Genomic DNA, 13383 nt, shown 5'->3' with positions numbered 1-13383 from the left:
TGCGTCCGCCCGGGGACGCGGCCCTCCGCCCCGGCCGCCCCGGAGTGCGCGCCACCGACGCTAGCGTTCCTTTCTTGAAGGGCTAAGGCGGAGAAGCGAGCCGCCCTAGGCGGTGAGAGAAGCTCGGCTGTCCCCCCCGGACGGACGGCTGACGCTCATCGGGAGATGAGCCTCGCCTCCCCGAACGTCGGTGGGGCACGTCGGTGGGGCGGATGGATATGACTTGCAGTTCGAAGGAGGGAAAACAACGAAAAGAACAAAACAAAAGATGCATGAGAAGGAAGACCAATTTTTTTTTTTTCCCCTCAACCCTTGGGTGTCATGGAACAGTCTGCTCTAGCAAGCCAAGTTCTAAAGGTCTCACGTTACCCGGGAGCAACGTATTAGAAAGTTGGCTATGTGTCAAATACCTCAGCCCTGGGGAAAACCTGAAAGTGGCCTCGTCTCTCACTGTCACGGGATCTGGTGGCTTTTGTACTTCAGAAAGTTATCAGACCGGCTGATTACCCAATCACAAGGATTGCACAAACTTCATTTAAAAAAAGGGGGGGATTGGGGATTTAGCTCAGTGGTAGAGCGCTTGCCTAGCAAGTGCAAGGCCCTAGGTTCGGTCCTCAGCTGGGGGATGGGGAGGGGGAGCCAAAAGAAGAACAACAAAATACCCCACAGTTGTACACACAGCCACTCTGATGGAGGCAATGCACTGAGGGCCCTCTTCCAAGGTGACTCTGGTTGGTGTCCAGTTGACAAAAAACAACCCGCACAGCTATAGAACAAGTTAGAGGCCAGCTTGGGCTACTTGAGATCCTAGCTCACACAACAGAAGACTTAATGACAAATTCATGACCCAAAAACATGAACTTCAAATGAGCTGAAAAACTCCCACCTCAGCACTCTGATAAAAACACCTGCTGGGCAATGGTGGCGCACAGCTTTAATCCCAGCACTCTGGAGGCAGAGGCAGGTGGATCTCTTGAGTTCCAGGCCAGCCTGGTCTACAGAGCGAGTTCCAGGACAGCCATAACTACACAGAGAGATCCAGTCTCCAAAACACAAACACAAACAAAAAAGCCACCTACCTACCAAGAAATCTGCCATAGTAATGTGAACATCCGTGGGTATCACTGGGCCGGGGAACTACAGGAACAACCCACTGATAGAACTTTCCTCCTAAAGTTCCCTCTTCTGCCCCTGAGCCCCAGGGCAGTCTCCGCATGGAGAGACTGCTGCCTTCCTTGTTCAAGGACAGTTGGCTTCGTCTTTCTCTTATTTCCGAATCAGTCCCGAGCTAACACTTAATACCTTTTACCTAGAGGGGACACTCGATAGCATACATTTTAATTAATAGTTATGATCAAAAGGGTTCCTTCTTTATTAAATATTAAATTCAGCATATTGGACATGGCACTGATTTTGGATAGACATCAAATTATAAGTGGCATATTAGAAACGTGTATGTTGGTTTTTTGTAACTTTTTAATTTCGTGTATCCCCAAATATCAAGTCTCTGAGCTATATTTATTGCCCAAAACTAACTCTCAGAAAGCCAAATTGGCAGGCCTGGAACTTTCACTGTTCATAATGGCTGATTCCAAAGGCAATATAGGTTCATTCAACTAATGGGTTTGTTGCATTTCCTAAGTATATTGCATCTGCTGCCAGTAAATCCTATAGAACATTCTTCATGATGTTTTACAACCCTTAAAACTTCTAAACAGCCGGGCAGTGGTGCCTTTAATTCCAGCACTCGGGAGGCAGAGCCAGATGGATCTCTGTGAGTTCGAGGCCAGCCTGGTCTACAGAGTGAGATCCAGGACAGGCACCAAAACTACACAGAGAAAACCTGTCTCAAAAAAAAAAAAACAACAAAACAAACAAACAAACAAAAAAGACTCCTAAACAACCAAGGGAGGGAAGTTTTATCATCCAGATTTTCATAAGAAAAACAAGGCATCAACAAGTCGTGTTCAAGGTTATTAACTGCGTAGTATTTACAGGATGATAAACCAGGTCAGCTGATCCCACTCCTCCATTGCCACACAGGGAGACAGTTCCACCTCGTTGCTTCCTAGGGAACTCCTCCACAAGCCTGAAAGATACTTTATTTTTCTTGTTATTTATTTATGTATGTAGAGGCAGAGTCTCACGCTATAACCCAGGCTAGCCTGGAACTCACTTTGTAGCTTGGGCTGGACTCATACTTGTGGCAATCCTCCTGCCTCAACCCTCTCTGCCTACTAAAATTACAGATAGTTACCACCATCCTCAGCTGGGAAGTGCTGTCTGTGCCAGCATGAGGACCTGAGGGTGGATCTGGAAAACGCCAGGTCCGGCATACAGCGGCAGCCTGTGCTTGTATCCCAGCTGCAGAGACCGGAAGATCCCTGGGGCTTGCGGGCCAGACCGTCTAGTAGGTTACTTAAAGAGAAAAATAAATGCATTAAGAAAAAACAAGCTGGGGGTCGGCTGGAAAGGGTCCGCCCCCTTGCCCTTCACGTTAACTTCACGTGGAACCTGGCTGTGGACCCTGGTACTAAACCATTTGTAGACGACCTGCTTCTGGTTCACAACTGTCTGTAACTCCAGTTCCAGGGGATCTGACACCCTCACACAGGCATCTATGTGGGCAAAACACCAATGCACATAAAATAAGAATAAATTAAAAAAAAAAAGGAGCCGAGCAGTGGTGGCACATCCCTTCAATCCTAGCACTCAGGAGGCAGAGGCAGGCAGATCTCTGTGAGTTCGAAGCCAGCCTGGTCTACAGAGTGAGTTCCAGGACAGCCAAGGCTACACACACAGAGAAACCCTGTCTCAAAAAACAAAACAAAACCAAAACAACAACAACAAACCCCACGGAAAACAAACAAAAACCACTTTAAGGGGCTGGAGAGACCGCTCAGCAGTTAAGAACGCTCAGCAGTTAAGAACACCGGCTGCTCTCACAGAGGACCCGGGTTTGGATCCTAGGACCTACAGGCCTGCTCACAAAGGTTTGTAATTCCAATGCTAGGGGAGGTCACTGAATGCATGTGGTGCACACTCATACACATGTGGGCAAAGCATCCGCATACATAAAATTTAAGAGAAAATACAATTTAAGAGAAAAGAAAAACATCTAAGAGTACCCTCTCCCACTTCCCACCCACGAACAGGACCCGTATGCTTGTGGGAAAGTCACTCATATTAAAGCATTACTGTTTTAAACAAAATATTTACTGGGAACACTGTCTAAGGATTTTTTGTTTGTTTCTTTGTTTTTTGTTTTTGTTTTTGTTTTTTGAGACAGGGTTAATCTGTGTAGCCCTGGCTGTCCTGGATCTCACTCTGTAGACCAGGCTGGCCTCGAACTCATAGAGATCTGCCTGCTGGGATTAAAGACATTCGCCACCACTGCCCGGCTCAAGGTCCCCCCCCCCCCCCAGGGTTTCTCTGTGTAGCTTTGCGCCTTTCCTGGAACTCCCTCTGTAGCCCAGGCTGGCCTCGAACTCACAGAGACCCGCCTGTCTCTGCCTCCGAGTGCTGAGAGATTAAAGGTGTACACCACCACCGCCCGGCTCAAGGATGTATTTTTCAACAGGAAAACAACAACAAACCCCATACAATAGCATTGCTTACAAACCTAAAGAACTGAATCCACCTGTCAAAGTAACCAATTGTTACCAGTCACCAATGGGCAAAACACACTTCTCCTGAGAAGTACATGACCCAGCTCGTCGGTGTTGGGCGGCCAGTTCAGCTATGCCGAGGAACACAGGTAAGCGGTTAGCGTCAGGCTAAGGTAAGGAGTTCGCTTAGTGTGTGCTGTTTCTCCTGTTGGGAGCATAAACTTGGACATTCAATGTACTGTTTAAAAGTTCAGGCGCTGGCGAGGTGGCTCAGTGGGAAAGAGCACCGCTGCCCTTGCAGAGGATCTGGGTTTGATCCCCCGCACCCACATGTCGGCTCACAGTTGTCTGTGGCTCCGGGGAATTTGGCACCCTTTCTTCTGACCTCCAAGGGCACTCCCACCCCCCACCCCCACCCCCCCACATAAATAAGACACAAGTTCCTTTTTTTTTTTTTTTGGTTATTCGAGACAAGGTTTCTCTGTGTAGTTTTGGTGCCTGTCCTGGATCTCGCTCTGTAGACCAGGCTGGCCTCGAACTCACAGAAACTGTGAGTGCCGGGACTAAAAGCGTGCGCCACCACTGCCTGGCAAATTCTTTTTTTTTTTTTTTTTAATTAAAATTAAAATTAACTGCAAGAAGATCACTAAACTCATTTATCTCTGTAAAAATCTCGAACTGCCTCACTGTAATAAATCTCATAGTTCCTATTAGTGCCGAGTTACTAATGAGAAAAACTAATTAAGAACTCCAACTAAAATAGATTACATTCATTTTAAAATATTTTATTATTATTATTATTGTTGTTGTTGTTCTTTGAGGCAGGGTTTCACTGTGTAGCCCTGGCTGGCCTCGAACTCACAGAGATCCACCTGCCTTTGCCTCCCGAGTGCTGGGATTAAAGGCGTGCGCCTCCGCCGCCGGCTTTAAAAAAAAATTCTATTTTTATTTTTTTGGGACAGGGTCTCATTGTGTAACCCTGGCCGGCCTGGCAACCCTGTGTGGAGCAAGTTGGCCTACGAATTCAGAGAGTCTCTTGCCTGAACCTCCTGAGTGCTGTGATTTTTTTTTTTTTTTCACTTTTTTGTTTTGTTTTGTTTTTTGAGCTAGGGTTTCTCTGTAGCTTTGGAGCCTGTCCTGGAACTCACTCTGTAGCCCAGGCTGGCCTGGAACTCACAGAAATCCACCTGTCTCTGCCTCTCGAGTGCTGGGATTAAAGGTGTGCACCACCTGACAGGCCACATTCATCTCTCCTTAAAACTTCGTCTTCAAGGAGTCCTGAGAAATGGCTCAGTGGGTTAGGACTGGAGATGGTGCCCAGCATCCAACCGGGTGACTCACAGCCACCTGTAACTCACACACATATCGTGCAAAGAAAATAAAACTTTAAAAAAAGAAAGTGTGGGGGGGGGGGCTGGAGAGATGGCTCAGCGGTTAAGAGCACTGGCTGCTCTTCCAGAGGTCCCGAGTTCAATTCCCAGCACCCACATGGTGGCTCACAACCATCTGCAATGAGATCTGGCGCCCTCTTCTGTATACATAATAAATAAATAAATCTTTAAAAAAGAAAAAAAGAAAGAAAGAAAGAGGGGGCTGGAAGGATGGCTCAGCGGTTAAGAGCACTGGCTGCTCTTCCAGAGGTCCTGAGTTCAATTCCCAGCAACAACCATCTATAATTCGATCTGGTCCCCACTTATGGCACGTAAGCAGAATACTGTATACATAATAAATAAATCTTAAAAAAAAAAAAAGAAAGAAGAGAAAGTAAAAAAAATGAGAAGAAAAAGTGGAAGACTGAAAAATTAAGAAGAAGAAATAAAAGGATGGAGGGAGGATGGGGAGGGGGAGGATGGAAGGAGCTGCCTGTTATCCCGGAGCTCCACCTCGGCGCTTCCCATTGGTTGGCGGAGGGCACATGACCTCTGCCAACAGCTTGTTGGAGCGCATGCTTCTGAGCAGTTGGGGCTGGAGCCGCGGGCTGCAGCGGGGCCAAGGCCAAGGTGAGGAGGCGTTGAGAGCCCCGCTGAGAGGTGTAAAATCCCAAGTTGCTTCTCAGAGGAGCTCTGGCCTTGGGAGCCTGGGGCCAAGGCCCCCTCCAGCCAGTAGCCATTTTTAAAACAAAACTTCCCTGCATGTCTGTCTGTCTGGGCACTACTATGTGTACCTGGTGCCTGTGGAGGCCAGAAGATGATGTCGGATCCCCTGGAACTGGAGTTATAGATGGCTGTGAGCTGCATCTGGGTGCTGGGAATTGAACCTGGATCTTCTGGAAGAGCAGTTGGTTCTCTTAACCGCTGAGACATCCCTCCAGCCTCTACAACCATAATTTATATCCCTTTTCCCTATTCCTGAAGCGTTTGGGAGTTCTTTATCGACATTGATTCTTTACAAGGTCCCCAAAGTGCCCATGAATCTTTGACACTCAGTGTTGCTTAAAAGCAATCTCGACACTTACATGGCTTGACCTATACCCTATTTCATAGGAAGGGAAGAAGAAATAAACACAGTTGCATCACACACACACACACACACACACACACACACACACACACACACACACGGCATGGAGGTGCCTTTACAAAGTCCATGGCTCCCCGAAACACTTCTGTTCTCACAGGTCACAGAAGGCTTTCCCAGCCTGAGGAGAACAACACTGACCAGAACCAGCCAGAAGAAATCCAGTCAGTGACCATGCAGCTGAGACAAATTGGGGACAGTGTCCATCGCAGGATGATTCAAGAGGTGAGACCACAGTGTACCCAGCAGGGGACTGTCAGGATGGATGGAGAGAGGGGGAGACAGAACAATGGCTGCCAGGTAGCCAGGGTGCCCAGAACTCATGGATTAATGGTGTGCAGGTCACCAAACACTATACCTACAAGCTATGACCCTGGGGCAAAGCCAGCCTTTGGTCTCCTACCTGTACCTCACACTGTGGTCCATGACCCTGGGGCAAAGCCAGCCTTTGGTCTCCTACCTGTACCTCACACTGTGGTCCATGACCCTGGGGCAAAGCCAGCCTTTGGTCTCATACCTGTACCTCACACTGTGGTCCAAGGACAGTTGGCACAGCATCTCTGGGCAGCTGATGTGCCGTGACTCAGGCCACAGCCGGCACCGGCAGCGGATGTGTCTCTTCATGTATTCTGGGGGGAATCTGTGAGGCTCCCTCTTCTCCAGTGACTCTGGCCGGTGTCAGTGAGAGATGCTAAGGGACACTAGGGTGGACTGACGGGTACTGTTTGGAACCCTGGGGGTGACCCAGCCTGGTGTTCTTTTAGAAGCTCCTGCAGAGTGTTTGACTCCACTGTTCTCCAGCTGCCTAGTCTTTTTGAACATCAATTTTTTTTCTTAAATCCCGCCCCCCCCCCCCTTGTGTTTTAAGACAGGGTTTCTCTATGTAACAGCCCAGGCTGTCCTGGAACTCACTCTGTAGCCCAGGCTGGCCTCAAACTCACAGGGATCCACCTGCCTCTGCCTCCCGAGTGCTGGGATTAAAGGTTTGTGCCACCACTGCCCAGCCTGTTTTGTGCTTCTTAAAATATTTTTGATTTTGCCATTTTGTTCTACCTGTTTATTTTATATAGTTATATAGTTTTTGTTACTATGTCCCTCCGACCCCTAAATCTAGGCCATGTAATTTCTCCACATACAGTTTTAGGATGCCACACTTGGAAGCCAGGTGTGGTGGCTCAGACCTGTCACCCCAGCCCTCGGAGGCAGAGGCAGGAAGATTGGAAGTCTAAGGCCATCCTCAGCTACACATGGAGTTTGAGGCTAGCCTGGGCTACTTGAGATCCTGTCTCAAACAAAACAAAACAAACCCAGTAGCAGCACACTTCCGCTTCTTAACTTAATGGGGATCTTTGTACCTCTGTAGGTCCTTCCTGGAAACTGTTCCTCTGGGAACACAGGCTCTTTATTTAACCAAATTAACCTGATTGGGACATTGCATTGTTCCCTGGGACCTGAGTTATGTAGTAATGCAACAGAGAATTTAGAGTTTATTCCATTCCATGAGCTCCTCTCTGAGAGATTTCCCAGCAGCGGGTGAGTTACCGCAGCATCCTTGTCAAGGCAGGTGAGTGCCAGAGACATGGCACAGCCTGCCTAAGGCCGCCAGCTGGGTGTGAGTGGCAAAACCGTGATTTATAGACCGTTTATAGTGCCCCATGGTTTTTCTCACGGCCACACCAGAGGGACAGGCATTCAGTTTTTCTAAGTGATGTCAGCTACAAAAAGGGTCAAAATCCCCTGCTTTTCAGTTACTGACAGAACTAAGTCCACATTCCTTATTCTGTGGCCAGTGGCTGTCCATTAACTGAGCTGGTCACTCGAATATCCAGTCTCCTATCATGCAGGTGCTCGTGCGGTGTGCTACGCGCTACTTAAACATGGAGTTACAGCCTTGATCAAAGGAGACAAAAGTGTGACCTCACCGAGTTTCTGAAGGAGCCGAAGAGTAAATGAAGTGTGTAATTAGATAGTAAGAAGAGTCTGGGAGCAAAAGACAGAAGGGAAGGGAGGCAGAGCTTTAGGAACGACACCTGCTGGGGGCTGGAGGGATGGCTCAGTGGTTAACACTGCAGGCTCTTCCAGAGGACCCAGGTTCGGTTCCCAGCACTCACGTGTCAGCTCACGGTTGCAATTCGTTTCAGGTGATCTGCCGCCCTCTTCTGGCCTCAGTGGGAATTGCATGCAAGTGCTGCACAGAGGTCCATGTGGACAAAATACCCTTAGGAGCGGGCAAAACACTCATACAGGGTCTGGAGAGCTGGCGGTTAAGAGAACGTCCTGCTCTTCCAGAGGACCTGAATTCAATACTCAGAACCTACATGAGGTGCTCACAACCACCTGTAACTTCAGCTCCAGGGCATTCAATAACCTTTGGCCTCTGTGGTACCTGCACTCACATGCACACCCCCTCATACATAGACATAGTAACAATAACAAATAAAACCATGCATACACATATAAGCAATATAAATAAATATGTTTATATATGGGTGGGTATACACACACACACACACACACACACACACACACACACACACACACTTATTTATTTTGAGACCTGGCCATCCTGGCTGACACTTGCTCTGTAGACCAGGCTGGCCTCGAACTCACAGAGGTCTGCCTGCCTCTGCCTCCCAAGTACTGGGGTTAAAGGCGTGTGCCACCATCACCTGGCTAAATAATAAATCTTAAAAAGAAAGAGAGACTTCAAGAAGAATGAAGGGCAGATTCACTGATAAGCTGTAAGACTTTCCAAGAGTTTAGGGTGGGGGCTGTGCAGGCCACTGAGCCCCTGCGGCAGGAGCGGTCCATCTCTGAAGAACAGCCAGGAGGCCAGTGAGTCTGGCCTTGAAGGAAGAGAAAGCAGTAGAAGCTGGTGATGTACACAGACAGCCACAGCACTCGGGAGGCAGGGGCAGGAAGATCACATGACCTAGTGTGGAGAGTGAGCTTCAGGGTAGCCATGGAGACATAGCGAGACCCTGTCTCAAAAGCCAAAAGCCAACCCCAAATAAAAGCATGTGGCCAGAGAGAGGTGAGTGACAGCAGATCATAAGGGTCCTTGATGTCACCTGAAGGGCTTGTCCCCTCCCCCATACACACTGGGGGTCGAACCCAGGGTCTCACAAATGCCAGGCAGGTGCTCTATGACCAGGCTGTATTCCTAGCTCTTTTCTTTTCTTTCTTTCTTTTTCTTTTCTTTTCTTTTTGGTCTTTCAAGACAGGGTTTCTCTGTGTGTAGTACTGGCTGTCCTGGAACTTGCTCTGTAGGCCAGGCTAGCCCACCCAGAGATCCACTGGTCTCTGCCTCTCCAGTCTGGCACCGTGCTCAGCTAACTCTTTGCTTTTCCTTTGGAGGACTGTCTTAGTTAGGATTTCTATTGCTGTGACGAGACACCATGACCACAACAACTCTTATCAAGGGAAAACATTTAATTGGGGTAGCTCCTATTTCCAGAGGTTGATCTGTTAGCATCATGGTTCTACATGGTGCTGGAGGAGGAGCTGAGAGTGCTACATCTTAACCTGCAGGCAACAGGAAGCGGTCTGAGACACTGGGCATGGCTTGAGCATATATGAGACCTCAGAGCCCACCCTCACAGTGACACACTTCCTCCAGCAAGGCCACACCTAATCCAAAGCCACACTTCCTAATAGTGCCACTCCCCATGAGTTTGTGGGGGCCAGTTACATTCCGACCACTACAGAGATGGGGTCTGTCTAGCCCAGGAGACCCTGAATCCTCCTGCTCCTCTGGTCCCAACCTTCCCTGGAGGTGACAAGTGAGTGCTACCATCCCTGGCCAGGACTTTTCTTGAGTGTGACCAAGCCACGGGGAGGCTCCTGGGTCGGTGTTGGTGTCTGAAGCCGTTCCTCAAGCTCCTCCCACAGACACAGTGCCCGGGCCCTTCTCCCGCCCAGCTTTGCCTGGATTTGCCCCTCCTCACTCAGCTATGTCTTTCTGGTCCCGGGTGCCCCCGACGGGGCTTGGCTGCTTCTCTGAACCCAACCGGAAGGGTTCTGGGATGCCCCCCTGAAGCCAGAGGAATGGGGTCCCATGCCTGAAGAGTGCCCTGATGATCAGGACGGGAATGTGCCCCAAGGGTTGCGGTGGACATGAACATAGGGGAGCCGGTTCATCACCCCACTCACGCACTTAGAACTGGGCTGCGTTGAATGAATGAATATTTGGTATTGTGTCAAATTTGTAATTCTTAACTTTTTGTTTAGATTAGCGATGGGGGAGGGGCTAGCAAGGAGAGAAAGAGAGAAACAGCCAGCGTGGAGGTCAGAGGATAACTTGCAGGAGTCGGTTCTCTCCTACCGCCCTGTGCCCCCGGGGTTGGGGGGGTCGGGGGATGGGGGGTCATCAGGCTGATGGCAAGTGCCTTTACCTGCAGAGACATCTCGCCAGCCCCGAGCTAGCAACGCTAAACACGAAACAACTGTTTACACAGCGTCTTCCACAGGAAGCCGCGGATGCGCTGGGTCCTTTTGTGGCGCTGATGTTCGCGAGAGGTGAGGCGCTGCTGCGATTTTTCTGGAACAACCATTTGCTGTGAAGGACAGACAGACACAAGCCCTGCCCTCGGGCTGCTTCCCAAGGGGCAGGAGTCCTGCTGCGGTATCAAGCCCTCTCCAGCTCCGTCCCCCACTGCTGAGGGTCTGCGTTTGTGATGGTTTTGCCCAACTGCAGGTCTGTTGATGTCCGGAGGGGACAGATGGTGGGGGCAGCCTCCCGGACCTCCCGGGCCTCCCGCTGAAGCCGGAGAAGTCAGGAGCCTGGGAGGCCTGACCACACAGAGAACATCACAAGTGACCTTCCCACAAACTTCTGGGGCCTCTCCCTGGGTCATGCCCTCTGACCCTCTGACCCTGCAATTGTCACCTGTATCTAGATCTTCAGGACCGACTCCCCCTGGTCCACCTGCCCCCCCCCCCCCACTCCGATGTTCTGTGCAAAGCAGGAAGGAGTCGGGTCTCCAGTACTCAGAACTGAGTCCTGGCCCAGCCGCCCTCTCTTCCATAGCAGACCCCATCACCTGTTCCAGGTCTGTCTGCTCCGACCGGGCCAGGTCTCCTGCTTTCTCAGGTATATGGAGCCCCTCTTGGCTCTGAGGTTCCCTCAGGCCTTGCCTGCCCCCATCCCTCAGCCCTGCCTCCCACAGACATCTCTCCAGCCCCATCCCCGTCCTGTTTGCCCAGCAAGCCCCCCTTCTAGGGAGCTGGGGCCGAGTTGGTTAGGGCTGAGGCTCCACCTTGCTGCTGTTTCTTGTTGCCCGTGGCTCGGCCTGTTGGATTTGTTTTCCTCATTCTTTTGTCTCTTTCATCCTCTTTGGTTCTTTAGTCTGTCTCAGAGCCCCCTCCCACCCGCGAAAAGACTTTCCAGTCCTAAGAAAGTTCCTTAGCAGTTACAAGTTCTGGGTATCACATTTTGAGTTCTTAGTAGGTGTTACTTTAAAAAAAAAGTGAAATAAACATGATTTTATTGAGCACAGAACCTCTGTGTGTCTCCTTTGCAGAGGAGGGATTCCACGTGTTTCCACTTGTATCAGGAGCTATTGGGGGTCCAGCCCCAGATAACCCTTTCCCAGGGTCCGGGTAAGAATCTACAACCAGCTGAGGATCTAATCTTAGGAATATCAAATGAATGTACGCACACCGAGCTCTTTCAGTCCATTCGCTTTGTTCTTCTAAGTCAGTTCTACAAGTGGTGTGGGGGTACCGGTTATATATACTTACAAGCAGTAATTCTTCCGCAATGCAATGCGAGGTTTGAAGTTTTCAGGGTCATAGAGAGAGGTGATAAGATCCACACATAGAGCAGTGATTGTCAGCTTTCATTTACAACCCCAAAGGGGGGTGACTAATGGAAGTTCTCTGGTAGGGTCAACTAAGGGCTAAAATGGATTAGGGGATCTAAAGAGGAATTTATGAGCTCAGACTATATTCTTAGAAGTGGCTAGGTAAAAGGTTAGGAGTCAGTATGTTTTTAAAAGTCACGAGTAAAATAAAATTGCCTTTTTCCTTCAGCGCCATGTTTGGCTCAGCTTATCCCGGCAGCGCCACTTTCTGGCGGGGCAGGGGAAGTGTTCTCAGTTGCTAGGCAACCTGCGTCACAACATGTACCATCTGGTTCATAAAAGCACTTTTGCTCTGAGTTAATTGCTAAAGGGAGGACTCTTTAGAACTAAGGATAACACCTGGGCTATGGGATAAATGAGGAGGATTTAGCTTAATTTGCACAAGAAACAAAGCTTGGCACCTATCCTTGTCTGGCTGGTGTTGTCTCATTGGGTCAGTGGGAATGTTTACCTTGTCTCAGTAACTAGCAGATGGCCGTCCACCCTCCTGGTAATAGCAAGCAGTAAATCTCTTACATTAGGGTCTTGTGTTAATAAACCAGGGTGAAAGTGAGGGGTTAAGGAGTTAAGGTTAGTGAGGTTGGCTTCTCCTATCTGTAGACGAGATGAGCTCAGGACATGCTAATGCTTATCTATCTGCGGTCTGTCCTTGGATGTCTGAGAAGTGTCTCGGATGAAATACTTTTGTCCGGAGAGGGCACAGGCCAGATGTCTGCTAATGAAGATAATTACAGAAAGGCAGACTCTAAGTCTATGCTAGAATAAGAGGAACAAAGGCCTGATTATGGGAAAGGGGTCTGGACTATGTGACTGTTAACAGACACAGCTGGGGATGTTATCCAAATACCCCAAATGTATTGGGGAAGTTGTGCCCAGGGAATGATCAACCACACTGTTAGAAGTTCTTGGGAAAATAATCAGATGGGAAAGCTACAACAGCACACAGGAAATTCCCTGCAGGAGACAGCTAACACATTCAAAAGCCAGTATCACCAAACTCCTTGAGTTTTGGTTTCCCTCTGGCAGAGTCCTTGGCTCTACCAGGTTTCCAGCCTTGTAGTGCCAGCCGAATTCCCACTTCATGTTTCTGTGGCTTGCAGCAACATATACCCATCTCTGTCCTTCCAAAGAGAAATGTTCCCCAGCTTTGTTAATCTTTGGGGTTGACTAGATGGCTTAGCCAGTAAAGGGGCTTGCCAACAAGTCTGATGGCCTGAGTTCAATCCCAGAGACCCACATGAGAAGGAGGGACCTGACTCCAGAAAGTTGTCCTATATGCACACACACATAGACACACAGGATAAAATACAGTTTAAATATATTTTGAAATCCTTTGAGTAGATATTCCTGTGGTTTCAAAATCAAAGCAATAGGAAAAGAATTAAAATGAAAAT

The 13383-nt window shown here is 49.1% G+C and overlaps 1 protein-coding gene across 1 annotated transcript; it reads left to right on the top strand.

Moving 5' to 3' along the window:
* The first annotated feature begins 6242 nt into the window (after positions 1 to 6242).
* Positions 6243 to 11476, top strand: LOC128114016 (peroxisomal testis-specific protein 1-like). The gene is made up of 2 exons (XM_052743859.1): positions 6243 to 6350; positions 10595 to 11476. Exons 1-2 carry the CDS (start codon positions 6300 to 6302, stop codon positions 10685 to 10687), a joined length of 144 nt encoding a protein of 47 aa, XP_052599819.1. The 5' UTR covers positions 6243 to 6299; the 3' UTR covers positions 10688 to 11476.
* The last annotated feature ends 1907 nt before the right edge of the window (positions 11477 to 13383 follow it).

Source organism: Peromyscus californicus, unplaced genomic scaffold (assembly GCF_007827085.1).
Source record: "Peromyscus californicus insignis strain IS unplaced genomic scaffold, ASM782708v3 Scaffold_19__1_contigs__length_69161282, whole genome shotgun sequence".
NCBI lineage: Eukaryota > Metazoa > Chordata > Mammalia > Rodentia > Cricetidae > Peromyscus > Peromyscus californicus.
Note: the sequence above shows the minus strand (reverse complement) of the source record. Positions and strands in the feature narration are given on the sequence as shown.

Bases quoted from the DNA above. Each gene is read 5' to 3' on its own strand.
- LOC128114016 (XM_052743859.1), top strand. From the start codon at position 6,300: ATGCAGCTGAGACAAATTGGGGACAGTGTCCATCGCAGGATGATTCAA. The intron at 6,351-10,594 runs GTGAGACCACAG...CGTCTTCCACAG, and splicing joins ATCGCAGGATGATTCAAGAG to GAAGCCGCGGATGCGCTGGG.